General features: G+C 41.4%; 2 protein-coding genes across 2 annotated transcripts in view; one reads left to right on the forward strand and one right to left on the reverse strand.

Moving 5' to 3' along the window:
• The window catches only part of LOC143276491 (progranulin-like), a 34,496-nt gene extending 18,664 nt beyond the window's left edge, over positions 1 to 15,832 (forward strand). The window contains exons 8-18 of the mRNA XM_076581014.1: positions 1,469 to 1,574; positions 2,624 to 2,760; positions 5,328 to 5,433; positions 5,822 to 5,946; positions 8,384 to 8,486; positions 10,632 to 10,756; positions 11,464 to 11,563; positions 12,025 to 12,149; positions 12,823 to 12,925; positions 13,308 to 13,432; positions 14,383 to 15,832. Of these exons, the coding sequence (XP_076437129.1) occupies positions 1,469 to 1,574; positions 2,624 to 2,760; positions 5,328 to 5,433; positions 5,822 to 5,946; positions 8,384 to 8,486; positions 10,632 to 10,756; positions 11,464 to 11,563; positions 12,025 to 12,149; positions 12,823 to 12,925; positions 13,308 to 13,432; positions 14,383 to 14,392 (1,165 nt within the window). The 3' untranslated portion in view covers positions 14,393 to 15,832. The remainder of the gene's footprint in view (positions 1 to 1,468; positions 1,575 to 2,623; positions 2,761 to 5,327; positions 5,434 to 5,821; positions 5,947 to 8,383; positions 8,487 to 10,631; positions 10,757 to 11,463; positions 11,564 to 12,024; positions 12,150 to 12,822; positions 12,926 to 13,307; positions 13,433 to 14,382) is intronic.
• Positions 15,415 to 21,377, reverse strand: LOC143276498 (uncharacterized). The gene is made up of 3 exons (XM_076581025.1): positions 21,256 to 21,377; positions 18,328 to 18,719; positions 15,415 to 17,366 (listed from the first exon to the last, which is right to left on the reverse strand). Exons 2-3 carry the CDS (start codon positions 18,710 to 18,712, stop codon positions 17,077 to 17,079), a joined length of 675 nt encoding a protein of 224 aa, XP_076437140.1. The 5' UTR covers positions 18,713 to 18,719; positions 21,256 to 21,377; the 3' UTR covers positions 15,415 to 17,076.
• Positions 21,378 to 27,598: the final 6,221 nt, after the last annotated feature.

Here is a 27,598-nt window from a genome sequence, read left to right on the forward strand (position 1 = left end):
TTGATTCTCATTTTGTGTGTTTTCTAGTTCTGTTAGTTACTTTGAATTTTCCACCAGGTCTGTTTTTTTCCTTGTGTTTGCTGCTAGCATATTGAATGCAGAAAGACTTTATATTAACTTTCAGCATTTCCCATGCGGTTTCTGGATCATTGTAATATTGATTAAAATGTTCATCAGTTGTATTATCTGATCTGTGAAGTCTTTATTATGCAAAAGTGTTCAATTAAATTTCCAGTACCTTTTTCCTCTTTGGAAGTTATTCAGTTTTATGGTGACTGTAACAAGTCTATGGTCTGATTGTGGGAACGTTTCAGTATTTGCCTCTTTGATTTTCGCCATAGTAAAGCATCACAAAAAATACAATCTATTCTTCGAGCAGTGAAAGGGTTAGGTCGTGACCATGTGTAAGCCACTGTGTTGGCATCGCCATGCATCATACAGGTTTAAACTGGTACCATTTCCATGAGCGAAACTGCATGTTGCAGTCCTGATATGTTATCAGTTTCATTCATAGCAGTGTTGAAATCACCATTTACCCAGATATGATCTGTTTCAGTGTCTTGCAGCACTACTATGAGCAGTGTAATAATGGCTACTTTCTCTGCCATGGTATTTGGTGCATAGCAGTTGATAACTGTGTGTAGTTTGTCTTCCATACTAACTTGTAAACTTAATATTCTGCTTGTGGAATGTTTTAGGTCTATATTATCATAATGTAGCTTTTTACCTATGAGAGTACACTGGGTCCCCTCCCTCTTATGTCCTTCAGCACCACATGTTTAGCACACCACTTGGTTTGGACATTCTGCCGCAATGTGTCCCACTGTAATGCGTCGGTTGGTGATGGTGAATTTTTTGTTTTGTTTTGATGACTGTGGGCAGTTTTGCATTGCTTGCTTGGTGACTGGCTTTTTTTTCTTTACTTTTTTCCCCTGCCAGAATTGGAGACTGTTTTCGAAATCATGATGAAAATGGGGATGATGCTGCTGCAGTTGATTTAGGTTGTGGATTGATTGACAGAGCTGTACTGACAATATATCCCAGTGTCAACCAGGCTGAGAGATACAGAAGACACTTGCAATGTTCGTCAAGAAATTTGAGCAACTCTTGTCAAAGATACACCGGTGAGGTGAATGACCCATGACTGTGAGGTCCCAGTCATCCGATTTGAGCCCATAGCACAGTCAGCTTTGGGTAGGAGCGAGCCACAGGCTGAAAAAAACAAACAAACAAGAAAACCCCCAAACAAGAACAAAAAACCAAAACAAACCCACCTGATGCAGATCATATCCATGTGATCCTTCAAGTCGTCAGTCTTCAGCACTTACCTCTTCACCTGGGTGGCTGGTGCTACCGACTGACTTTGCTTTGGTCATGTTTACAAAAGAATATTAAAAAGTTATTATTATTTTGTTTATTTCATTTATTTATTTTTAATTTTTCTTTTTTTTTTTTTTTTGGTGTGCAGGTCGGTGACGAGGGTGGTCTGTCCCGGAGGCCAGTTCTACTGCCCAGATAAAACCACCTGCTGTCAGCTGAGCTCCGGGCAGTGGGGCTGCTGCCCTGAACCCAATGTAAGCCAGCATGCTAAAAGAATTGTCCTCCTTGCTTTTGTGTTGGAAAAAGCTTCTCTGATTCAGGATGTGTAAAGAACATTTTTTATTCCGAATCAAAAGTTGAACTTACTTGTCAGTTTTAGTGGTTTCACACTTTATCTTCCTCAGTACAACCATCAAAATATAAGTAAGTTCAGCCATTGATTCTGAGTTAAGGAATTTCTTCTAGCAGGTTACAGTTCTCCCAGGTCAACATATGTGTAGACCTGCTAGTGCTAATTTATCTTCCTCAGTACAACCATCGGAATATGAGTAAGTTGAGCCTCTGATTCTGAGTTAGGAAATTTGTTCTAGCAAGTTGCAATTCTCCCAGGTCAACATATGTGTAGACCTGCTAGTGCCTGAATCCCCATGTGTATACACATGCAGAAGACCAAATATGCTCATTAAAAATCCCGTAAACCATATAAGTGTATGTTGGGTTATTGAAACAAGAGCATAGCCAGCACGCCCCCCCCAATAAACAAAAAAAAAAGATAATGGCTGCCTGCTTGGTGGGGTAAAAACGGTCCAACCCATAAAAGCCCACTCAAACATGCCTGGAAAGGTGGGAGTTGCAGCCTGCAAATGCAGACGAAGAGAAAGAAGAAGAAGTGGAAAAACACGTGTTAGTCTAGACCTGAAGAATAGCCGATGCTCTTTTATGTGTATTCACACCTATGTGCACATGTACGCATGCCCATGTGGACGTGTGTATGTGTGTGCATGTATGTATGCAAGTGAGGGGTGGTAGGGGGTTGTGGGTATGTATATATGTATGTTTGAATGTGTGTATGCATTATGTTTGTTTATATGTGTGAATAGTTTGCTGGGTGCAGTTTGATGTGTAAATGTATGTAAATTGTAATATTGATGTGTTATGTGGAATAGTAGTATGCGTTTTGTAAAGCAAAATCGAGAGCTGGATAGAGTGCTGTATACGTATGCTTTAAAAATTAAAAAAAAAAATATATATATATATTTTTTTTTTTTTTCGTTATTGTGTGCATGTTTTGGTTCTGCTGCAGGCAACTTGCTGCTCTGACCACATCCACTGCTGCCCTCAAAAGTACACCTGCGATGTGAGCACTGGCCAGTGCAAGAAGGCCACTGATGGCCAGAGCTTTGTGCCCTGGGCCCTCAAAAAGCCAGCCACACCTGCAGGGTTTGTAGTTTCACAACTACTACTACTACTACTATTACAAGATGTGTGAAGTGATTGCTTAGTGGTAACGCATCCATCTAGGAAGCGAGAGAATCTGAGTGCATGGGATCGAATCCCACACTAACCCCAGTATTTTCTCCATCTTCACTGGACCTTCAGTGGTGGTCTGGATGCTAGTCATTCAGATGAGATGATAAACTGATGTCCTGTATGTGGCGTGCTCTTAGCGTATGTAAAAGAACCCACAGCAATAAAAGTGTTGTCCTTGGCAAAATTGTGTTGAAAAATCCACTACGATAGGGAAAACAAATACACTTTCTTGCAGGAAAAAAAAAAAAAAGAAAAAAGAGGAAGAAAGGTGGCTCTGCAATGCAAAGCCATGATACTTTATGATCTCTGGCAGAGAAATTGTTGACAATAGAATATATATGAATAATATATATAGAATAAGTAGAGAGATGAAAGATGATGAAATATACATGTAAGGAGAAAGCAAGAGAAACTGTTGACTGGGAAGAGGGAGAGAAGTAGGAAAAGGGGAGAGCAGTGCTTTCAACTCACTGTGGACAGTTTTCTCCCTTGCTTGCCCCTACAGACGACCAATTTGTAAGGGTTAGGAAAAAAATCACAGAAAATACAAAATTACACAAAGTAACTGAATGAAACTCCCTGTACTTGACCCACTGACCCCTCTTCTAATGTTGTATGTACACCCACCCCTCTCCCTCTCTTCACAGCCCTCAAAAGCTGAGTCACTGTCAGTACCTTCTTGCTGGTAGCTTTCTTCACTGCAGATACTTTATTCAACATCTTCATCATCCTTGTTGATGTCGAAACCTTCAGTTTGAAGCATTTCAATCACTTCAGCAGCAGTAAAAAGCTGCCGTCATGATCTAGTTTGCTCCCAAAATTTCCACTTGTATCGCCTGCGACGCCATTTTCGATACGTGTACAGGTTAGCTTGTCGTGTGGGGTACCAAGGTCAGCAGCTGGCCAGCGAGTGTATAGTCATGGAAAGCACACGAAGAAACTTTCCATTCGACCCATGACACGTTCGCAATGCCTGGTGTAGCTGCGATTTTTATGCTACCCCATGAGGGAAACATGGACAAATTTTTAATTGTCCAAACCGCTGTAGCGTTCTGGTGTCCGAAATGTTACCTTACGTCAGGAACGCTATAGCGTTCCATTGTCCGGAGTGAGTTAAGGCCACACATGAAAGAGCCAAGGGTAGAGAACTGACAAAGCAAAAGAGAGAATTCATTCCATGTGAAAGGTCCAAAGACTGTGAAGGAGTGACAGCCGGCTGTGGAGTGCTGTGATCTGGGAACACAGAAACCAGTAGATCTGAAATAGATTGAGATGGGTGTTGAAGTAAAGGCAGTCACAGACAGGAAGGGGCAGATTTGTTTAATGTGTCTTTTTTATGGTGCTGGCAACTTGAAAAAAATGGGTCATCAGCATAACCCTGCATTATTTGTATATCACTGACATAACCCTGCATTATTTGTATATTACTAACATAACCCTGCATTACTTGTATATCACTAAGTTCATCTATGATGATTTGTACAAAAAAGAAAAGAAAAAGGAAACGACCCAAAATGTTGTGTATGGTGCCAAGTTGAATTGGTCAAAAGTATTTCATTTTTATTAAAATCATTTTTAGACAGAAGCAGTGTTGTTTGTTCACACAAAAATACACAATAACATGTAAAGACAATTCCACATTTTTGCTGTGATGTCTGAATGTGTAAGACAAAGAGTCAGCATGTTCCTGATTCAACACTTAATAGGAGTCATCTTTGTAGTTTCCAGAATGAAAATAATTGGGGGGAAAACAATATATCTTCTTACTTTGATAAGTGTTTCTTTGTTTTTGTTTTGTAGGCATTAATACAGTTACTTCCATGCACACAAACGTAGGACATGCCTCTGACATGTTTTTTCATTGTTGTTGTTTTTTCACTGTTTGTTTTATTCAGTTCATATTGTTTTGTTTTGTTTTGTTTTGAGTGCTCCAGTTTTATTCTCTCTCCGCCTCCTCTGTGGAAGATTACAGATCTGATGGTTATGTGCACACAAGCTGCCAGCAGTGAGGAAATGTTCCTCAAAGCTTGGCCATCAGTGTAAGCTGGCATCAGCGTGGAAAGGGTTAATACCCTCCAGGCCCCACCAGGCTAAGTGTGGCATGCATATGCTTTGTTCCGGAACAGCCGTATTTGTCATGGACAAACTTAAAAATCAGTGACTGTCAAGGATGTTTGCATATCAGGTGTTACATGGAAGGAGAGGATTGGGCCCCACCTCCAAATGGCAAGCCTTTGACACACTGAATTTTAATTCACTGCCTCCAGTCTATAGCTGTAAAACTAAAATGGCTATGGGGCATTAATCTTAATGATGATGACTGATGTGCAGTAACGTTGTTGTGTGTGTGTGTGTGTGTGTGTGCGTGCATGCGTGCGTGCGTGTGTGTGTATGCATGTGTGTATGTATGTGTGAGTTTGTGTGTGTGTGTGCGCATGCGTATGTGTGTGTGTGTATGTGTGTGTGTTTGTGAACAGGGGGAAAGTGGAGTCTGTGGTCTGCCCTGATCAGACCCAGTGTCAGGATGGGCAAACCTGCTGTCCAATGACAGGGGGCAGATACGGCTGTTGCCCCTATCCAGGGGTATGTGTACACGTGTGTGTGTGTGTGTGTGTGTGTGTGTGTGTGTATACATGGCTGTACATGTTTGCACACACACACCACACACACACACTCACACACCTCTCTGTCTCCTTTCTCTCTCTCTCTTCTATATATATATATATATATATATATATATATATATATATCTCTTTCCGTCTATCTCTCTCTATATGTGTGTGTGTGAGATGCGTGTGTGTGTATGTGTATCTGTGTTTGCTAATCTGTGTGTGTGTTTGTGTGCCTATGTGTGTATTTGCAGATATATGTGTGTGTGTGCGTGCTTGTGCTTGTGCGTGCTTGTGCTTGTGTGTATAGATAGATAGATGGAGATGTAGATATGGTATGTGTTTTTGTTCTTGTCTTGCAGGCAAATTGCTGCAGCGACAAAATCCACTGCTGTCCCAGTGGTTACTCATGTAACCTGGTGTCTCAGTCCTGCGACAAGAGTGGCGTCTCCATGCCCTGGCAGGAGAAGAAGCCTGCAGTGGCCAGGTGAGGTGGTTGGAGCACAGGGAGGGAGGGGCAGCCCACTTGTACATGTAAAAAGCGTACTTTTACACTTGCTATTGACAATAAATCAAACTGTTTCTATTGAAGATGTGCATTCTTTCGGGTATTGAATTCTTTTTTGTACGATTGTCATGAATGGGTTTTTTTTTAATGTGAATTTTTTTTTTTAACCAGTTCAGTGCCAGAGAACTTTGTAAAAAAAAAAAAAAAAGTGCTCTCCCCTTGCCAGGGAATTTTGAGGATTCGGGGGTAATAAATCACAAAAAATTCTAGCACAAAAGCTGTGGGTAATACAGAAAGAAAGTAAATGTTTTTGTGAAGGAAAATGAGTGTAGATTCTGCTTCTGGGCTTTTTTTCCCCTAATTAGGTTGATTGTAGGTAACTGTTCAGGCATGTAAAGTCAAGATAATAATTTTTGTGCAACAAACAAGTCTATATCCACCTCTGCATAATGACATCCATAAAGAAAAGAAACAAAATACAGCTAGAAATAGCAAGCCTATTGTCAGATTATACCTGTAGAAGAAATTAAAACAGGCAGAAAGTTTATGAAAACAAATCACAGCTCTTACAGACCTGAAAGTAAATCACTGTCCCAATAATGACAAAAGTAAACGTGGAAGGTCAGTCACAGTCCCAGAAACTGAACTGACAAGCTTTTTGACAGCAAAGAGTGTTTGGGAGTGAGAGGGTGAAGTTCTTTGATGATGTTCACTCCTTTCAAGTTGCACATGGACTGATTAAAGTGTCTGCTGTGCATCCAGCTAGCCACCTCTTCAAACAAGTTATCCCTCTGATTTAGCAAAAAAAAAAAAAAAACGTGAAAAACAAAAAGCACATGTTTCACGGCCAGTTCAGGTTCAGCACTGCGTTAAGTAAACATCGTGGGGCATTGGCGGTTGTCAGTTGCCTTCTGTCTGCTTTGAAATGTGAGTTCACTCTTCCCAAAAGCCACGCCCCCTTGATGACCTCTGGCTGGCATTCGACCTATTGTCTTACATCACTCCTCTCCCTCTCCTTCCCCTTCTTCCAACACTGGCTGTACGTATTCTGTCAGTCATAGCCAGTTGTTGAAAAACGCTGTCTGATCAGATGGACAGACTAAATTACCATAAAATAGGCAGTCAGTTTCATAACTGTCATTGCCAATCACATTTGTTTTCAAACCAATCATCACACAAGAGAGATCCTTCTCCATCGCGAAAGCTGTCCATAATCACAAGCAGAGCTTTCAGAATTGTGTAAATCTGCTGACTGAGACTATTTGCTTTTCTGGACACAGTTTTCAATGCATTTGTCTGCCCATGATGCAACCCCCTTTTCCACGTGCATATCACGTGGTCAGTTAGCAAATTATTATTGAGTAGAAAGAGGTCTTCTACCTGATGAATGTTCATTTAAATAGTATTTTTATAATCCAGACACATCAAACTAACTGTTCAGAGTCTGTTTATGTGAATTGAACCAAACTCAAATGAAGGAAAAATCAGAACATATGCAGGATGTCAGTGGACGTCTTATAGGCACTATGGCAATACTTTTTGTAGGACGTCAGCTGAAGTCTTATAGGCACTCTACTGGTTATTGAAAGAGGTTTTAAACAGTCTTTGAGACAACCTGACCACCATGTTGGGCTTATGTAAAATCAGACATCTGCTCTCTCTGTTTTTTGGTTTTTTTTGGATTGATTAACTCATTCTGTGTCACGTCTGCTATGTATTAAAAAAAAGAAAACAAAAAAAACAAAAAAACCCAACTCATTCTGTGCCACATATAAATTAATCTACACCTTGATTACTTCCCCTGTAGACGAGGTAGAAGTCTCCTCAATAGTTCATACTGACACACTATTTAAGTTTAGTTTATTCTTGCTTGGTGCAATTAACGGTCTACGATGAGTTGTATAGGGATTCTGGAAACAGTACAACGTAGTTTTGCTTGATCAGTCACATCAACAATTCTCCATTGATTTTCACTGAGGTTTTTTCTCAGAATGTCATCATCATTGACACAGAATGGAAGAAGACTGACTGCAGAAGAGGTGGCCTAGCTGTTTATCAATTATGACAACATTGACAAAGAAAACGCCAGTTTCACTGATGAAAGTGACATTCAGTTTCAAACCTTTTTCCAAATGTTTGGTGACATTGTATTTTAAAACAGGTTACAGCATATTTTATGAATGATCCAGTTTTGTGTGTGTTTTTTTTTTTTTTTTTTTTTACTGCAGTGGTCTCAGTGCTGGTCCAGGGGAGATTAAGAAGGCATGTAAATTTGTGGAAGAAGGGTTTAAAGTTTGTTTCAAAGCACATGTGGTGTGTGCATGCTTTGACACCTCTTTGAAACTGAAACTATCCCAGCACCTTTTTTTGTTTTCCCCTTTTTCCCCTGTGAACAGCTTTTGGTCTTGTGTTGCAGTGTGGAGGCGGTGATCTGCCCAGGTGGCAAACTGGAGTGCCCCAGTGGCAGTACATGCTGCTTGCTGAAGTCTGGTGAATATGGATGTTGTCCAAAGCCAAATGTAGGAGTACCACCTGCAACTTAATGTCTCTGTCTGTCTGTCTGTTTGAGCAGCAACAACTACTTTGATTGCTATCCAAGTCACAACAAACTGCAGCTTACACCAGAAACAACAACAACGGCAACAACCATTAACAACTGCAGCAACATGAAGATGAAGTATTGGCACACTTTTGATTTTTTCAGCTGTTTGGTCTGTTTGATTCAAATGGTCTTGAATTGAACCACACAGTCTTATGTAATTTATTATGTGTTTATTTTGAGAGACATATTCTTAACAATAAAGAAGAGGTCTCTGCCAAGCTATGTGGGGAGTTTCTCTTTGCTTTGGTTAGAGTGCTTCACTCCTGTCGGCAGTCAAAAGCATGAAGAGCTCAACACAGTGAAACAGCAGTCACTTGTTGAGCATGCCATCCTTCATTCTGGAGGAGCAACATAACCAGCATGGGCATTAGTTAGAGATTATGGAATCACTACTCCACCCCAAGTGCAAATCAGTTTTGACACTTTCAGTTCTTTATGGAAAACCAAGACATCTGGGCTTGGATTCATTATGTACTCTATACAAATATATATATATATAAATACAGACAGATATCTACATGTCTGTTGTTATGTACACTTATTCAGTGAACATTGTCTGCATGCATTGTGAAAATCAACAGCACACAGAACATTTGTCACGTGAACAACTAAAATCAACCATAATTATGCACATTGAACATCTTCCTCATGGACAGTGTGTGTCAACCTCACACCTACTGAGTGACAACCTCACACATACTGAGAGACAACCTCACCCATACTGAGAGACAACCTCACACCTACTGAGAGACAACCTCACACCTACTGAGTGACAACCTCACACATACTGAGAGACAACCTCACCCATACTGAGAGACAACCTCACACCTACTGAGAGACAACCTCACACCTACTGAGTGACAACCTCACCCATACTGAGAGACAACCTCACCCATACTGAGAGACAACCTCACACCTACTGAGAGACAACCTCACACATACTGAGAGACAACCTCACCCATACTGAGAGACAACCTCACACATACTGAGTGACAACCTCAAACATACTGAGAGACAACCTCACACCTACTGAGAGACAACCTCACACCTACTGAGTGACAACCTCACCCATACTGAGTGACAACCTCAAACATACTGAGAGACAACCTCACCCATACTGAGTGACAACCTCACACATACTGAGAGACAACCTCACACCTACTGAGTGACAACCTCACACCTACTGAGTGACAACCTCACACCTACTGAGCGACGACTTCACACATACTGAGCGACAACCTCACACCTACTGAGTGACAACCTCACACCTACTGAGTGACAACCTCACCCATACTGAGCGACGACTTCACACATACTGAACAGTCATGCACATTGAGTTTCATCCTCACTCCTTTGGAGCATCATCTTCATGCACATTGAGCATCAACTTCACGCACACTGCACCAGCCTTATTCACACCGTAAGTCAACCTCAGGCACTCTGAGCATAAGCCTCATGCATTGCATGAAATTCCAACACACTGCCTGATAATAATAAATGGCTGATTTACTGATATTGTGTAACGTACATTTGCTTTTATGTTTAGGAGACTGCCCAGTCAGTGATGAGTAATAATTGACAATACCTCTTTAAGACAGATCACTTGCAGTCACAACCACAATTCACACACAAAATAAAGACAGAAAAATCAGAACATGCGTTCTTTGTAGGGATGTACCACACACTTAGTTATTCTGTTTGAGGATGCTATGTTCCAAACCAAAGTTGAGGTGCATGGAAGAGACCAGGAACTACTTGACAAGTTTGTACTCTCACAATGGAGGCTGAGAGATGCAGACGCCTGCAGTGTTGGTTTGGAAGTTTGAGCAACGCTCCCAAAGACACATCCATTGACAGTGTAGTCCCAGACTTCCCCATTTGAGCCCATAACACACTCAGCTTTAGGTAGGAGCCAGCCACAGTTCCATAAAAAAACACCCCCCCCCCCCCAACCCCCCAAAATCTGATGGGGATCGAACCTGTATCCTCCCAGTCAGTCTGTGATGCTAACCACTTGGCCATGGCGGCTGGTGCATGTGAGAGCGTTGTGTGTGGTGCGCAGGCGGTGTGTTGTGAAGACCACCTTCACTGCTGCCCTTCAGGCTACACCTGTGACCTGAAAGCCCAGTCCTGCAAGAAGGGCGGTGATATTGTTGCATGGGAGGAGAAGCTGCCAGCTCTTCAGAGGTAATGACAATAATGATAACGATGATGATAATAGTACTACTCCTACTAATGATAGAAATAACAATGGTAATAATAATATTAATTATAAAAAGAAGAGTAACAATAATGATAAGAAGAAGAAGAAAAAAGTATATAACTAGTAATAAAGATAATGATGATAATGATAATATTAATTATGGAAAGAAGAAGAACAATAACAATAATGATAAGAAGAAGCAGAAGAAAATCTATAGCACTGAATCTTGTGCAGAGACTAATCAAAGCACATTACGCATCATTCATTCACACACACACATGCACAGCTCTGATTATGAGGGATGTAAAATACATGTGTTGTATTGCCATACTTACTTGCCAAATATGTCTCTTTGACATGTATTGATGAATTAACTTATTTGCTTTATTTGTTGGTTTTTTTTTAGGAATTTTATATATTTTTTATATTTTTTATTCTACTTCATTTTATGAGAATGTTTTGAACAAACCTAGGGCAGGCTTATGAGGCCTAACCAGCACATTGGGTTTATGTGAAGGTCAGGTGTATGCTCCTTTTTTCTTTTTCTTTTTTTTTCTTTAAAGATCTTTATCAATTTTATTGATTTATTTATCAGTTTGACTTCCTTGATTTACATGGCAGACATGGTGTAACATACAAGGACACTGCCTTGAAACTGACACTTGTGTTGACTTCCTCATTTGTGTTTCAGAGTGCAAGCAGTGATCTGCCCAGACCAGTCCCAGTGCCCTGACAATTCCACCTGCTGCAAGTTGACAACTGGTCAATATGGATGTTGTCCATATCCTCGCGTACGTGAACACACTTGCTCCTGTCTGTCTCCCTTCATGGTATTTTTTTCTTTCTCCAAAGTACCTTGATTCATTTTTTGTTTTTATTTATTTTACAATTAACAAAAACATACATCAGATTCATTCTTTGTTTTTGTTTATTTTACAGTGAACATAAACATACATCAGACTTGGTCATATAACTGCAATATGTTATTTTTGGTTGTTTTCACACTTAGAAGAAAAGAAAATTACTTGCATGAAAGTTTTCTTTTGGTGCAGTCTAATCTTTTTACACACAACTGACAGGCCTGGAGGAATCTGAACTGTTCAATGAAGCGCCTCATTGACTGAAGAGTTGAAGGAGCAAAAGAAGTTATTTTGGATGGCTGTGCAGTTGGTTCGTGTAAATTTACTTTTGTGTTATTCCTTATAATGTACATGGTTGTGACGGGTTTGTGTGTGTGTGTGTATGCGTGCAGGCGGTGTGCTGTTCCGATCATGTACATTGCTGTCCTGAAAGCTACACCTGTAATGTTCCTGCACAGACCTGTGACAAGGGCAGCTCCTCTCTTCCCTGGGAGGAGAAACAGCCAGCTGTTCGCAGGTATGTGGTCACAATAGAAAAAAAGAAGTAAAAAAGGGTGGTGCTGTGTACACCGACCTGACACATCCACACAGGGGACCGACTTTGGACTCCTGTGGCTGTTCAGACACCAAGCAAACTCTCCCTTCCAGGAGAGGGTGGAGGGAGATGGGGGAGGGGATCCTTGAGAGGGAAGGTGCCCTTATATGACAGACACAGACTCTGGTTGTGATGGGCAGGCAGCACAGTTGTTTCTGTTTTGTTTGGACGGCACAGTCAGATCAACAGAGAAGATAGAAATGTGTCATGATTCTTTAATCAAGTTCTATTTATTGCTAGTATTAGTGTCCATTCACTGCAAGGTACATATATATTCATTTCAGAGCATACACATACACGCTCACACAGTGCGTTTGGAGAGTGGGGGAGCCTGAGGGATCGGACGAGTGGAGGGGTGCATTAAGAAAAAACAGCGAAAAAATCCAGCTGACATTGTAGTGGTGGGGCATTGGGTGTAGATGTGATTGTTCACACTACCAGTTAATTGAATGAATACAAGCTACCTACCACAGTGACAGAGTGGCATATCATCTTCGCAATTGATGTAACAAATTGCTGGGAAACATAAAAAACACCTTGAATATTGACATATCTTGTTAGTCTATATAGATACAAGTGTGTGTTTGTGTTTCAGAGTGCAAGTGGTGGTCTGCCCAGACGGCCACTCGCAGTGTCCTGACGGAAGTACATGCTGCAGAACGACCTCTGGCCAATATGGATGTTGTCCACGACCTCATGTATGGGATCACAGACTATATATAATATATCCCTGAGTGTCTGCCTGTCTCTCCTCTTTTCTCTGTCATGGGCGTACTGCCTTGTGCCTTTCTGATTAGAGCAGAGTTTTAAGCCTGTTAGGAACTTAGGGGTTTGAGGGGTGCAGGGAGAGAATATAAATATGTTAATTTTTCTATGTCAGTTTTTTGTTTTAATTCAGTTTATATTTATATTCAGTGTATGTGTGTTTATATGTGTGTATGTATTTATCTATGTGTATATGTATATCTGCTCATTGATGTCCGTTGTATTGGTTATGTAGTTGGTATTTTGTAAACTGGCATTTTTTGTTATATGTTACTGTTTATAATGGATGTTGATGCTGTGTGTGTGTGTGTGTAGGCGGTGTGCTGTTCCGATGGTGTTCACTGCTGTCCTGAAGGCTATACCTGTGATACTGCCAGGGGGACCTGTGACAAAGGCAGCTACTCTCTTCCCTGGGAGGAGAAACAGCCAGTGGTTGGCAGGTATGTGGTCATGTTAGCAAGGTTTGTATAGTCATTGCTATGGATGTCTGGAAGGGGTCTTTGGTAAAATGAAAGAACTATTTTCATGGATGGAACAATTTTCAAAACTGATTTCAAGTCTTGCAAAAATATATTTTGCCCTTCAGGGTCTGAAAAAGACTTGGAGTTTAAAAAAAAAAATCCTTGACCAGTACCTTTCAGCAAAGAGCCTAGTGTGTTTATATATATATATATATATATATATATATATATATATATATATATATATATATATATATATATATATATATACACACACATATATATAAAAGAACAAAAAAGGAGTGATGAAATTGAACATTGATATCGGGATAGCTGCCAATCTCTTTTGTCAGTGGTGTAGTAGACATTTTTAAAAAAAACATTCATTCGAGCTTTACATGTTTGGTACTCAAAAGTTTTTTTCTTTTTAAAAAAAAATTTTTTGTTGTCCCATCATTGGCTTTGTTTCAGTGGTATTACTTCCACACGTATGGGAAATTATCAGTCTGGTCTGGAAAAGGTCTTGGAAAAATGTGGAATTTGGTTTGGTCACATCTGCGGAACTCTGCTACAGTTATTTTATACTAGAGGCAAGAGTCTCTTCACTCATGTGACCCTGTAGCTGTTTGAACACCTAGTGTAATGATTTGAAGAAACAGTGGGTGTATATTTTTCGAAACACAAAACGATCAAGGATAAGCAAAAATAAACAACTAGGCATTGATAAATATTTCATTTTCTTTTCCAGTTTTAAGTGAAACTTGTGTTGAGTATTATTAACATTTTTTTTTTGCAAAGAATAACATATCATATATTCACTGTTCTTTCCTTGTTTTAACGAAAACATATGGTTATGTATTTGACATGTTGACATTGGTTGGAATGAAGAAGAAGACATTGTATCATTTATGTGTGTGTTTGTGTTGCAGTCTTCCGTAAAAGAGGAGGAGGAAGAGGAAACATACCACTGGTTTTCACAGAAGAGAATCTCTGTGTTGCCTCATTACAGAGGTTTCTTCACCATCTTTTCAGTTTTTTTCTGTGTTCTTTCTCCTTTCAGCATGTCCTTTTTCCCCCATCCTCTCTCTCTATTTTCTGCTTGATGACAAACCTTTTATATACCAAAACAGAAGGCTTCTGTTGTGTGACAAGTCTGTTGATAAAGAAAAAAAAAAGAATACGAGAGATTATACATTCCGTTTGCAAATATTATAATTTCACCTGAAAATTTTAATTCTGCATGAAAAAAATTTTTTTCAACGTCTTTTGGGGGGAAAAAAAGTTTCAGTTTGTGTGTGTGTGTGTATGTCAAATTCACCTTCCAGGGAAATGGATTCCTTGTAATTACAGACTTAGGGAAAACCACAATGATTTTTTGCCCCCATAGTTGTTTGCAGGAGTTCTTTCAGTGGACCATTAAATCAATATCTTGTTCGAAGGGAAAGTGCCACCTACTAAGGTTCTGTCATGCCGCGAAAGCTCATCATTATAAGAGACAGTCTTGTCTTTTGTTTGCTGCTTTGGGTGCAGAAACACCAGGTGATCAAACATTTCATGTCTGTGTAATTGTTTAGCTCTTTTTTGTGTGTGACTTTTGTGGCATGTTGATTTCACTACATTCAGAAATCTTTTTAAACATTGCTGTTGCTGATACAAACTTTTTTGTGAGAATCAATAAACATTGGAGAATTTCCTTGCTTAATGAACACTTGTCATATTGCTTTTTAATGATCCTCTTGCTGTGTTCGATTTACTAACATTTGAAGTGAAAATGTAGCCGGTGGTGTAGTGTATGTGTGTGTTAGAGTATGATTCAACATGTCCATGGTTGTGGTAGTGTGGGCTAAAATGTTTGGGTTATTTTTTTCAGGCCCTTTCATTCAATTTATCATATGTTGTTTATTGACTTGTTAAACTTAAGTTAAACTAAGTTCTTGTTTCGAAATATTCAAAGTGGTTGGTGTTTTGTTTTTTCAGAAACATACTTTTGTTTTCTGTCTTTTTTTCCAGTAACAGTGATAAAAATAACCATAGATACTTTTCACCACCAACTCTGTATCTGTTACTCCTTCCCCCTCCTAAGCACACTTCATTATGGTGTGAGCACAACGAGTGAACTATACAGAAAAAAGGAAGTTCTGGTTTACTATTATCCTGTACTGTTATACATTGTATTTCATGAGCAAGTGATTACAGTTGACAATGATTTTGCTAACAGAGATTCGAGCATATGAGCAGATCTTGTTATTTGATTTGTGCCATTGTGAGGATTTCACTCTGTGTGTTGTTGTTGTTTTTTTCTTTTGTGAAACATGCAAGGGGAATTACATATCCTTTGTACTCAGCTGTTTTCAATAAGAATAAAAACAGGAAAATCAATTTTTTGTGTGTTCAGTATTTATTATGCATTTTTTTGGTGCCTTGTCTTCTCTCTTACAAGTTGCTTGTATTTAGTACAAAACTCTAGTTTGTGTCTGTTGGTGTGTGTATGTATATGTTAGTGTATGAAAAAGGGTGTTCCTAACTCAACTGTTATTGTTGTAGAGGATGCATGCGTGTGAATGTCTGGTGTGAAAGGGCTTTATTTCGTCTCTCCACAAAGAGTCCGGGTTATTTACTTATTATCATAAATAGAAAAATATTCAGCAAATTTTCTACTACACTGTCGTCTTCAAGACAAATATCCAGCAAATTTTCTACTACACTGTCATCTTCATGCTCACTGTGGTCTGATCCATTTTCACACACTCCTGGTGCTAGTGGACTGGTTTGTCATATGCTCCACAGGCTGTTCTACTCAGAAGTGATCAGCAAAGACTGAAAACTATATGCGCGGCTAAAAGAGTGTGGTAGTTAGATGTGTATGCAGTTTTCACTGGCTGTCTGCTTTTTTTCCATGTGTTTTGGAACAAGACCCCAAAAGGTGCAGAGTTGGTTTTTTTCTTGTGCTTCTGCTAAGTGTCTGGGTCTGCACTAATGTTCATCTTGCCATTACTTGCAGATAATGATGAAAACAATATTTTGTATTTGCAGTGGGGTTTTGTAAACTGTTGCATTTGAAATTGAAACATTCCTTCCTTGTGTGGGTGTGTGGGTGTGAAGGCTATTTGAATCGCTGATATTTGCTGTACTCATTTTAATGAGCATTGGTACAGAGCTCTTCAAGACTGTGCGACTGACTGAATTGATTACTCATGAGACATGACATAATAAATCATGTTGTCATGTCTTCCAAAGTGTGCTCCACCTCTTTAAAATTACATGACTCTTACGAGATGAACCAAGCTTCTGTTAGCAGTCTTAGTGTTTTTGTTTGTTGGGTTTTTTGTCATTGCTTTGAGCATAGTAAGTCAGTATCAGGGTAAATTTAGTGGCAGATAGTAGAATTCCAAATGTATGAATCAAGAACAGGAGACAGTTAGGTTCATTTATGTTTTAATTGTCTTTGTTTGCATTGAACCACTTCTGTTTATGCTGTCATTATACTTCATAATTGTTTTTATGTTAAAAAACCCCATCATATATAAATTTTCATTTCTCACCCTGTTATATCTCATTTAACAGAAAGAGTAAAACTACATGTACACAGAAAAGTGTATTCATATCTTACTGTCATGGTTTACTTAGCCGACTTTGCCTGGAGCAAGAGGTACATTGTACTGGGGCTTTTTCACAAACTCCATCCTGGGTGTGTCCGACATGTACTTGAACTTGATCCAGTCTTCCTCATTGTAGAAGCGATAGGACTCGCCTGGAATGCCTGGCCCCACCTGCTCGTGCACCCAAGAGTCAGACGGTGGGTAAAAGAACCCAGGACCATCCCATTTGCGGATCCATGCTTTGGTTCTGAAAGGCAGCATCTGGGGTAAAGGGTTTCGTCGGTAGAGATCAGGATAACCTCTTATGGAAACGCCTGTCACAAACACAAACAAACGAAATGTGTAAAGATCAATAATATTAGTAATAATGTGTGGTGAGATGGGCTCATATGGCTGAGGCAAAGCAGAGGTAATGATTTCAGAAATGATTATAATAAGAAGCCTGATGAGACCTTTCAAAACATATGGTTGTCATTTTTGTGATGCAGTATAAATGCACTTATCTCCAAAACAGAGGGCAAAGACAACAGACTATCTTTTTAGTAAAGTTATTAATTATTTTTGTGTGTGTGTGCTTATTCAATTCTACACATCTGTTTGTAATATCGCAGTGTCAGCTGGGTGCAAGGGACAGAGACCCCTGCAGCGCTGATCAGGAAATTAAGATCATTGCTTTCTCTTGTAGAGATGCCGGGGGTCTTTCAGTTTTAATAGCATCCCTGCCTTCTGGAAATTCTGTGCTAGAAATTTCCTCCTTTCTGTCACTCTCTTTGTTTCTGCCTTTTTTCTATCTTCACTGTTGTCTTCTTTTTTAGCCTTCCCAGTCCATTCCCCTTTCTTTTTTCAAGCAAGCCTTGACACTTTTATCTCTCTTCCACAATCTGTAATGTACTATCTGTGCTGTTTTGCTCTGATGATTAGGTAGTGAGATGTAAACACTGGTATGGGCACTAGCTGCCCATTCTGCAGTGTTATTTGCCTTTATGGCCTTTTTAAAATTATTTTGTTTGGCTTTGAAGTATTGGTTGTTTTTTTTCCTTTTTTACAATTTTTTGTAATCTGGGGATTAAGCAGAATGGCTGGCATCCTCGGCATAGCCTAGTCTTATTTGCCATAAGGAGAGCTCTAAGTGGTTGGGATACTGTGTCATGAACTGTTTTGTGGGTTTGTCTTAGTGGGTTTTTTTTGTGTTTTTTTTTTAGATGTGACAGTTTTGTGTTGACGCAAGTATGTGTGTCCAACTTGCTAGGGAGATGCTATGTGGGTAGCACTCACCACCAGGCTGATGAACGCTGTCCCGCTTGCGCATGAAAGCAACCCACTGGTCCTCTGATTCCATCAGAATGGCGTCTCTCCGAGACGTCTTTGGCAAGGATCGATACTCCACATAGTTCTGCCATATGCGCTCACTGGGCACATAGTAGCCTGACCCCTCATAGACGTGGGACTTGCCATTTCCGCTCAGGTAGTTGTTCACAGGTGTGGGCTTGTAGGGGCCTCTTCGGAAGAGTGTCATGCCTTTGCTGGTTCCATAATTGGAGTAGTATTGTGGCTCAGCAATCCGATAGTGTGAGACATATTGTGGATCAGAAACTCCATATTGTGAGGTGTATCGTGGCTTAGCAATCGCGTACTGGTACTGGAACTGTGGCCTCGACATCTCTGGGCTAGAAATGGTAAGAATGAAATGCATTTGGAAGAAGAAAACTTTCAGGATTTAAAGATGTAATGTGTAAGTAAATGTGGAAGGAAATGTTGAAAAAAAAACCCTCATACATCATAGCATACAATTCTACAGTACTCTAACACTGAAACTACAAATGATGAAGATGATTATATGGATACTTTTGTGGCAACTATCCTTTGTCAGAGACCAAGCGCTAAGCGTTTTACAAACATGGAGTCATTTGCACAACAGGCATAGAGCCGACTGACAGCTGCCTTTGGGCACTCATCATTCGTTTCCTGTGTCAATCAGGTTTCAGTTGCACACACATGCACACACACACACACACACACACACTCACACAGACGTGTAATATTTCATGTATATGACCGCTTTCGTTTATTTACCACATCATGCAGGCAGCCATACTCTTGTTTTCCGGAGTGTGCATGCAGGGTATGTTTTTGTTTCCATAACCTAACGAATGCGGACTTGAATTACAGGATCTTAAACATGCGTATTTGATCTTCTGCATGTGTATATGTAGAGGGTTCAGGCACTAGCAGGTCTGCATATCTGCTGACATGGGAAATGAGAAAAATCACCACCCTTAACCCACCCGGTGTGATGGGGCTCTAACTCCGGAAACTCGGTCGAGAATCTAGTTCTGTAACCAATCCATGAAGTGAAAACAAAATCAAATGTTTTAAGTATGAATATTATGCCAATTCAGCGAATTGTCATATGAATCCATAAAAACCCAAATGTGGAACAAAACCTTTGTTGCAGGTGACTGTTCTGTGTGCATGTGCATTTGTACCTGCAGCATCATGCATGCGTGTGTGATATATCTAAGCATCATGCTTTCGTGTGATATATCTACTATCTACAATTTGTGTGTGTGATGGAAATTCAGTGGCCTTTCTGGCTTTCTTATTGGGCAGCGTTAAGTGGTAAGAAAGCCAAGGGGTGGGAAGAAAGAAGAAATGTGTGACACCACACTTAAAAACGAAGTGATTAACTTTTAAGACCTCAAGTACTGACAAAATTCAGAAGCAACATCATAGCAGCAACACTGAAAAATGTTTTTCGTCACTGAGTAAACAACTGGAACTGACTTAACTCCAGTTATCAAACGTGCACCTAACATAAATGCCTTTAAAAATCTTATTCATGACCAATAATGTTTGACTGTGATGGTCAAAGGTGAACCTGTGCTTGTGAGAACCTGGAAGAAAGAAAGAACGAAAACCGGTGGGGCGTACGAAGTTGCAAGGCTACGATGCTTGGCATCGCCCCTAACCTGAACCTGAACTTGAAACTGAGTCTGACCAACGGAAACCTGGTACAGGGACAACAGGAAATTTTCCTTCTTTCCCTGCACTACCAGGGAGTACAACAAGCTCCTGCCTGAGGCAATATCAGCTTCGGTGGAGAGCCTCCAATCCTACTTCTGATCCGCCCCTCCTCTTCCCTTCCCCCCTCTACCACCCCCCACCCCCCCAAATCTTTCTTCCTTCCTTCCTTCCATCCACAAAGTGATCACAGTCAATACCTGACTATTCTATCACTGACTGAAGGGGTGAAGAAAAGGTAAATTCTGGTATTTATATCCTGGAGACCATCGCCACAAAGGTGTCAACTGAGCTGGCCTCCACAGCTCTCTGGGGCAAGGCGTTCCAATCCCAGATAGTACGTGGGAGGAAACCAGTCTGCCTATATCTAGTTTTGCAAAAGATTTGCTCCAGCTGCTCAGTGTGGGTGCATCGCTGCCGTGGTGGTGGTGATACCAGTTTTTCTTTCAGTGAGTCCATGCTTACATGATTATGCTTGATTTTGTAAAGCATGGTCAGTCTGGCTGTTTGGCGGCATTGTTGCGGGGAGGACCATCCGAGGTCTTCATGTAGCATTGCTGATACACTTGAGGTGTTCTGGTAGCGTCTCAGCACAAATCTGGCTTGCCTCGAGGAGATCAATGTCCTGTTGTTGGTAGGGATTCCAGACTGTTGATGACTACTCGAGGATGGGGCGGACAAATGCCTTGTTCACTAGTTCCCTGATAGTCTGGTAACTAATTTTCCAACTTCCAGCTTCCTTCCCACCCACAACAAAGTACGGCCTACCAACACTGTCTAGAGGCCTGAAATAGGGGTGGGTGGCCCTAGCCCCCTTGCCCAGTCCCTTCCTTTGGCACTGACTAACCAAACAAACTCCACAACACAACAGTAAACCGGAACTCTTGTTTAATGCCAGAATCTTCAACTTGATGAAGGCGGGCAGATTCGAAAGTAGAATCCAGATATCCCCTAAGCTTTGCATGCGACACTCGAGATTTATCACCCAGCTAGCCCTCCTGAACATTCCCGATCCTGCCTATTAGATCAATAAAACAAAAACGATGGATTTTTTAAATTATCATTCATTTATTTATCTTTATTTATTTATTTATTTATTATCAAGTTCCCACTTGAAAGATACCTAGCATTCAGCTTTCGCAACAGAAACTGACATTCGGTAAAATATGTTTTGATACTTACCTGTCCTTAAACTATAGATCTATATAATGTACTGCCAGTTGTAGCAGCGCTGTTATAGATCTAGACGTGACTCTGGCGGGTTGAGTCACCGATGACAGGCACAGCCTAGGCCAACCTCCATGTTGTTAACCATGTCCACAGTTGCGTTTCTTAGCAACGAAGTAGGCAATTGTAGCGACACCTGCTGGATCATGGATCAGACGGTAGAAAGGTGAGTTTCGATCTGTCCACAAGTTTTGTTTATTTCACTGTTTCCAAAGGATTCATAAACGACATTCGGCCTCCCAGATTGTGCAATAAATAGCACTAAAAGAGCATGTGACAGGCCTGTAGTCTAGCGTTTGTAGAATATTATATATATATTTTTTAAAAAGAACTGGATCATTCGATTTGAATTACCTACCCTGGAAGCAGAAAAAAAATTCTGGAACAACAAATTATGTAGTAGGCTAGTAGTAGTAGTAGTGTAGGGACTGGCAGTCATCTGCCTAGACCTCTCGGCCTTTTTATGTCCCCATCGAATCTTCATCTTCACTTCTTCCATTTTCTTTTATTTATTTATTTTCATCTTTTGTTTGTTGTTGTTGGGCGGTGTACGCAAGAACGCTTCTGCAAGAAACTTTGTTTTATTCATCATAGTCAAAAAATTTTTTCTTTTAAGGCGGTGTTGTTGTCAAGATTTTTGAACGTGTTAGTATTTTGTGCAAGTTTAACTTCGATTGGTAGTGCATTCAATGTTTGTGCAATTCGGTTAGCCAGTGAATTTTTTCTAATGTTGGTGTTGCACTGTTCTAAACAAATTTTCTTTACTGAGTTCCTTGTACTATCATAGTCAGATATTCTAAAGATATGTCTTGCATTTACATCATTTATGTTATTTAATATCTTATAAATCTCCTCTTACTCTTCAACCTTTCAGTGAATGTAGATTTAAGTATGTAAGTCTTTGTTGGTAACTCATATTCTTGCATTCTTTTAATTGCCACAAATAATTTCTTACAAGAACTTAATGAAAAAGAAAGAAAATGATAAGATTGTGTTTAGTGAATCCAGTTTAAAGGTTGTGTTTTATGCCGTTTATGCCTGAACATACAAAATTGATGCTTAGATCTACGACTTTCTTGTTTGATGGTTCTGGTGGATGACAGAATCGTACAGCTAGAAGTTTCGAGTGAGCACTTTCAACTCGTAACCTAAATTTACCCATTAAGTTCAAACTGTTGATTTATGAGATAAACACAAGGTCAATATATTTTCAAGCACATTATCTACGCGCACATGTAACACACACACTGAACAGTCAATGTTCGGCCTGCTAAACGGTTTCGGTTTCGCGTTCTCTCCTATCCTTCATCGCCTTTTCAGGTCACAGGTTCCTGAACGCAGCACGTACGTGGAGCTGCCGGCTCACCAGAGCAACAGTCAATGGAGCTCGGAGGAGAGCAAGGAGCGCACGCACAGGCAAAGCGGACCGAAGGAAGGCCTGTTGATTGATTACCACTTATGCCGCGCCTACCCCATCTTTGGCGGGATGCCCGAGTTTAGGCTCAGGGAGTCTCATCCGATAGGTAAGAAAGAAAAAGAAAATGTTGGCGAGGTTCGGAGGGGTGGATGGATATAAGGTAGTGAAGGGGGAAGGGGGGTGGGTGGTGGGGGGCGCTGTTGGTTGGTTGGTGGTGGTTGGGGACTTTGCTGTAGGCCTAGATGGGCGTGTTAATGCATTTGACTTCCATTCCACCTTATGACGAGACAAAAAAGGAAACTGCTGATTTCTTTTTGAAAATAAAGGTAATAAACATAAATCAGTAGAGAAGAGAGTACGAAGGTAGCTTAGCTGCACAAATAACTGAAACTGTTAGAAAAAGCCGTTAATTTTATAGGTTATGAACAGAAAGAAAATGAATTTCACTAAAATTCCCATGTTAGCCAGAATAAAGAAATGGGTGTCATCTGCCCGTTTATGATAAAAAAGAAAAGAAAAGATTTTTATTGCAGATTAGTATTTGTTTGAAAAATAATATTTTAATTGCCAACAATCTTGAAAAAAACAACAAAAAACAAAACAAACAAAAAACAAACAAAAAAACACACACAAAAACAAGTAAACAAACGAAAAAACAATGTTAACATCATTCCATGGGCATAACCCTGCAGGTGGATTCTACCGCCCAAACATCGGCTTATGCAAGTGCAACTACCCTGCCTCCAGGTTCAACGCCTACGCAAAAGACCAACCCAACGGGAGATACACGCGGTACATGTCTGGTGTGCCGGAGGGACCATGTCCCCAGCAGGAAGCAGACACTGTCTCACCATACCGCCGGGGACAGCTCGAGCACTACAGCGAGTGCCAGCAGAACCAGGGTGGGCCCACAACCAGCATGGTGCCCGAGGGTGGATCGGGATCGACGTCCTACCAGACGCCCGGGAATATAGAGACGTCGCACCGTGAGAAGTCCTCCTACCAGACGCCTGGAGGTGAAGAGACGTCATACCAAAAGGCGCCCTACCAGTCACCCGGGAATGTGGAAACGTCATGCAATGAGACGTCCAAGCAGATCCCCGCGGGTGTCGAGACGTCATACCAAAAGACGTCATTCCAGACGTCAGGAGATGGTGGGACGCCGTACCAGATGCCCGGTGGTATTATCGCGGCGCCGTTCTATAAGACGACTTACCAGACGTACGGAAGTGGGGCAGTGTCTTCCAAGACGCCTGGAGGTGTAGAAACGTCATACCGTGAGACGTCCTACCAGACACCTGGAGGTGTAGAAACGTCATACCGTGAGACGTCCTACCAGACGCCTGGAGGTGTAGAGACGACGTACCACAAAACGTCCTACCAGGCGTCCGGAGATGGGGTGATGCCCGGGGATGTCGAGAAATCACACCAAAAGACGTCATACGAGACGTCTGGAGGTGGGGGGACGTCGTACCAGATGCCCAGTGGTAATGTACAGACGTCATACCGTCAGACGTCCAACCAGAGGTCTGGAGTTGTCGGGGCGCCGTTCTACAAGACGTCCTACCAGACCTATGGAGGTGGTGGAACGTCGTACCAGATGCCCGGTAATGCAGAGAGGTCATACCATGAGACGTCCTACCAGACACCTGGAGGTGTAGAAACGTCATACCGTGAGACGTCTTACCAGACACCTGGAGGTGCAGAGACGACGTACCACAAAACGTCCTACCAGGCTTACGGAGGTGGGGGTACGTCGAACCAGATGCCCGGTGGTAATGTAGAAACATCTTACCGTGAGACGTCCAGGCAGACTCCCGGAGGTGTCGAAACGTCGCACTACCAGACGTCCTACCACGCGTACGGAAGTGGGGATACGTCGCACCAGATGGGGACGGCGTTCTAGAAACCGGGGATGCAGAGACGTTGTACCATGTGACGTCCTACCAGATGTCCGGGGCTACAGGGATGAGGATCCACCGCAAAGTGTTGCGTGTGCAACGACCTGATCCCAGCGTCAAAACTGAAATGGGATACAGGAGGAGTTGGGAATTTGATCAGCTATGATTGGTGGTAATGGGGTTAGAGAGGCACTGGGTTAGGGGGAGGTTAGGTTTGGGTGGGGTGGGGTTGGGGGTTGTTCAGAATAGAGGTGAGTATTTGACATCCAGACAAAGTGTGTTCATTGAAGGGAGAGGAAAATGTTTTAAAAGCGGGCAAAGCATGGTCGGTGTTTGTGTGTACTGAGTTTGTGTCATGCATATATATATATATATATATATATATATATATATATATATATATATATATAGACAGGGGAGGTGATGGTTCTGTTGGGTTGAGGGAGGTGGAGGGCAGAAGTTTAAATTTGGAACAACGTTTTCAACTGGTAAAACTGGGCACTTAAAAATCGAAGTGTGTCCCGTTGTTAGAGGTGGGCGGTTTGAATCCGGACAAAACGTGTTCAGTAAGCAGAGGTAGGTAGTTCAAATCCAGAACAATATGTGTTCAGTAGGTAGAGGTTTGCAGTTCAAATCTGGAGTAGGGGAGGGGTGTGGGGGTTGAAAGAGGAGAAGAGAGAGGTTATTTTAAATCAAGGTTTGTTCAGCACTCAGATGTAGGTATTTTAAATGCAGACACAATGTGGTCAGTGTGCAGAGGGATTTCAAACTATTAAAGGTAGGGGAAATAAAAAGATTAAATCTAGACTCAACAGATGAGTCATGGATGATCAGTTCAGCTCACGCGGTGATTTTATAATCTTACAGTATTATGGGTGTAAAAAAAAATTGTATTATGTAACATGACAATGTATTGGATTGTATTGGTTAAGTGAAAAAAATTGCAGAAGTACTTTCAATACCAACATATATTATTTCTGGTCAACATGAAGAAAAATCATGCACACACACACACACACACACACACACACACACGAAATAAAAGCGTGACTTCAATTTGTTTGTCACTGGAGAGAAAGAAGAAAAAAGTCATGTTTTATGGTTTGACTAACATCTGAATAAAACAGCTTGTCAAATAACACTTGATGTCATTCACGGAGGAATGTAACTGTATGGACTTGCCATTCTCTTGGTTATTGATAGTTACAGTTGTGCTGATCAGTTTTAGGTGTTCGTAAAAAGAAAACGGCGGAGGATGTGAAGGTTTAACACTTGGGGAGTCCCAAAGCGGATTTGTCCGCCTAGATCAAAGTTTAACTTTTTAAGCACACTGATAACAAAAAAATTACAGTTGCTCATTTAACGATCTCGGCAAGTGAATGCAATATTTTGTGGGAATGCATGCATGAGACCCACATAAAACACGAACATGCAGGTGTATGTGCGCCCAAAGACACCGACACACACAACATACACGCACGCACGCACACACGCACGTACGCGCAAACTGTTCAGTCGGGTCATATAGAACACAATGAAGGACGCTGTTGACCCACAGTTCGGAGATCAGCAAGCTGACTAACACAAGGACAGAACCTGCACTGACCAGATAACACCGCTGCGCATTATCTTGGAACAGTCGCTGGAGTGGAACTCGCCCTCTACGTCAACTTCGTTGACTATGAGAAAGGTACGACAGAGTGGGCAGACAGATCCCCCTGAAGCTGCAGAGACACTATGGTGTGCCTGAGAATATCACAAATATCACCCAAAACTCATATGAACGGATGACCAATAGGGTGGTCCGTGGCCAACAACTCACAGAAGCCTTCCAAATAAAGACAGCAGTGAGGCAAGGATGCTTGCTGTCGCTTTACCTGTTCCTACTTGCACTGGACCGGATTATGAAGACCTGCACAGCCCATACGCAAAATGGCATCCACTAGACACTTTGGACACAGCTGGACGATCTTGACTTTGCGGACGATCTGGCCCTTTTCATCCACACCCAACAGATGCAGGAAAAGACTTTGTTGCAGAAACCCCAGCTTGCCCTGGCCTCAACATCCACGGAGGGAAGAGCAAGATCCTCAAGGTCAATGCAGCAAACATAAACCCACATCAAACAGAATGAGAGGCGCTACAAGAGATGGAGAGTTTCACTTACCTTCGCAACAGCATTGACAAGCTGGGTGGAACAGATGCTGGTATTAGAACCCGCATTGGCAAGGAAAGGGTGGCATTCCATCAGCTGAAGAACGTGTGGGTATCCAGAGATCTCACAATTAACATCAAGATCAGGATCTTCAACACTACAGTAAAGTCTGTCCTACTGCATGGAGCAGAGATCTGGAGAACCACCGTCACTGCCATGAAGATAATCTAGATTTTCATTAATATTACGGATCTGCTGGATAGACAGAATCACCAATGAAGAACTGTGAGAACGAACAAGACAGCAGCCTGGATAAGAAGAAGAAGAAGCTGGAGATGGATTGACCACACGCTTCCCAAGCATGTTTCCAGTGCCACAAGGCAAGCCCTCTTCTGGAATCCGCAGTAGAAAAGGAAAAAAAGGCCATCCAAGAAATACATTACGCCGTGACCTGGAGGCAGACATGAAGAGAACAGGCTGCACCATGGGACAGCTGGAGGGACTGACACAGGACCGGGATGACTGGAGAGCGCTTTTTAGTGGCCAATGTCCCGGACAGGTAAGGCGTCGGTGGTGAGGTGCACTTTGTCCTTTGTAATGCTTGTGTAACCAGTGGGAGCGTCTTTCACCACTTGCGGCAGTCCAGACTCCAGGTTTTGGCCGAATTTGCTTAATTCATATCACGACTGGCTCATGGGGAAGGGAACGGGAAAGTAAGGGGTAAAGAATAAGAGTGTGGGGTGTAAGGAGTTGGAAGCTAGGGAACCTACAAATAATATTTATCATGTTGACAAAGGCTGACAAACCGTGTCCCTCTTCCTTTCT

The sequence above is a fragment of the Babylonia areolata genome, chromosome 2 (genome assembly GCF_041734735.1).
Source record: "Babylonia areolata isolate BAREFJ2019XMU chromosome 2, ASM4173473v1, whole genome shotgun sequence".
In the NCBI taxonomy this organism is placed as follows: domain Eukaryota; kingdom Metazoa; phylum Mollusca; class Gastropoda; order Neogastropoda; family Buccinidae; genus Babylonia; species Babylonia areolata.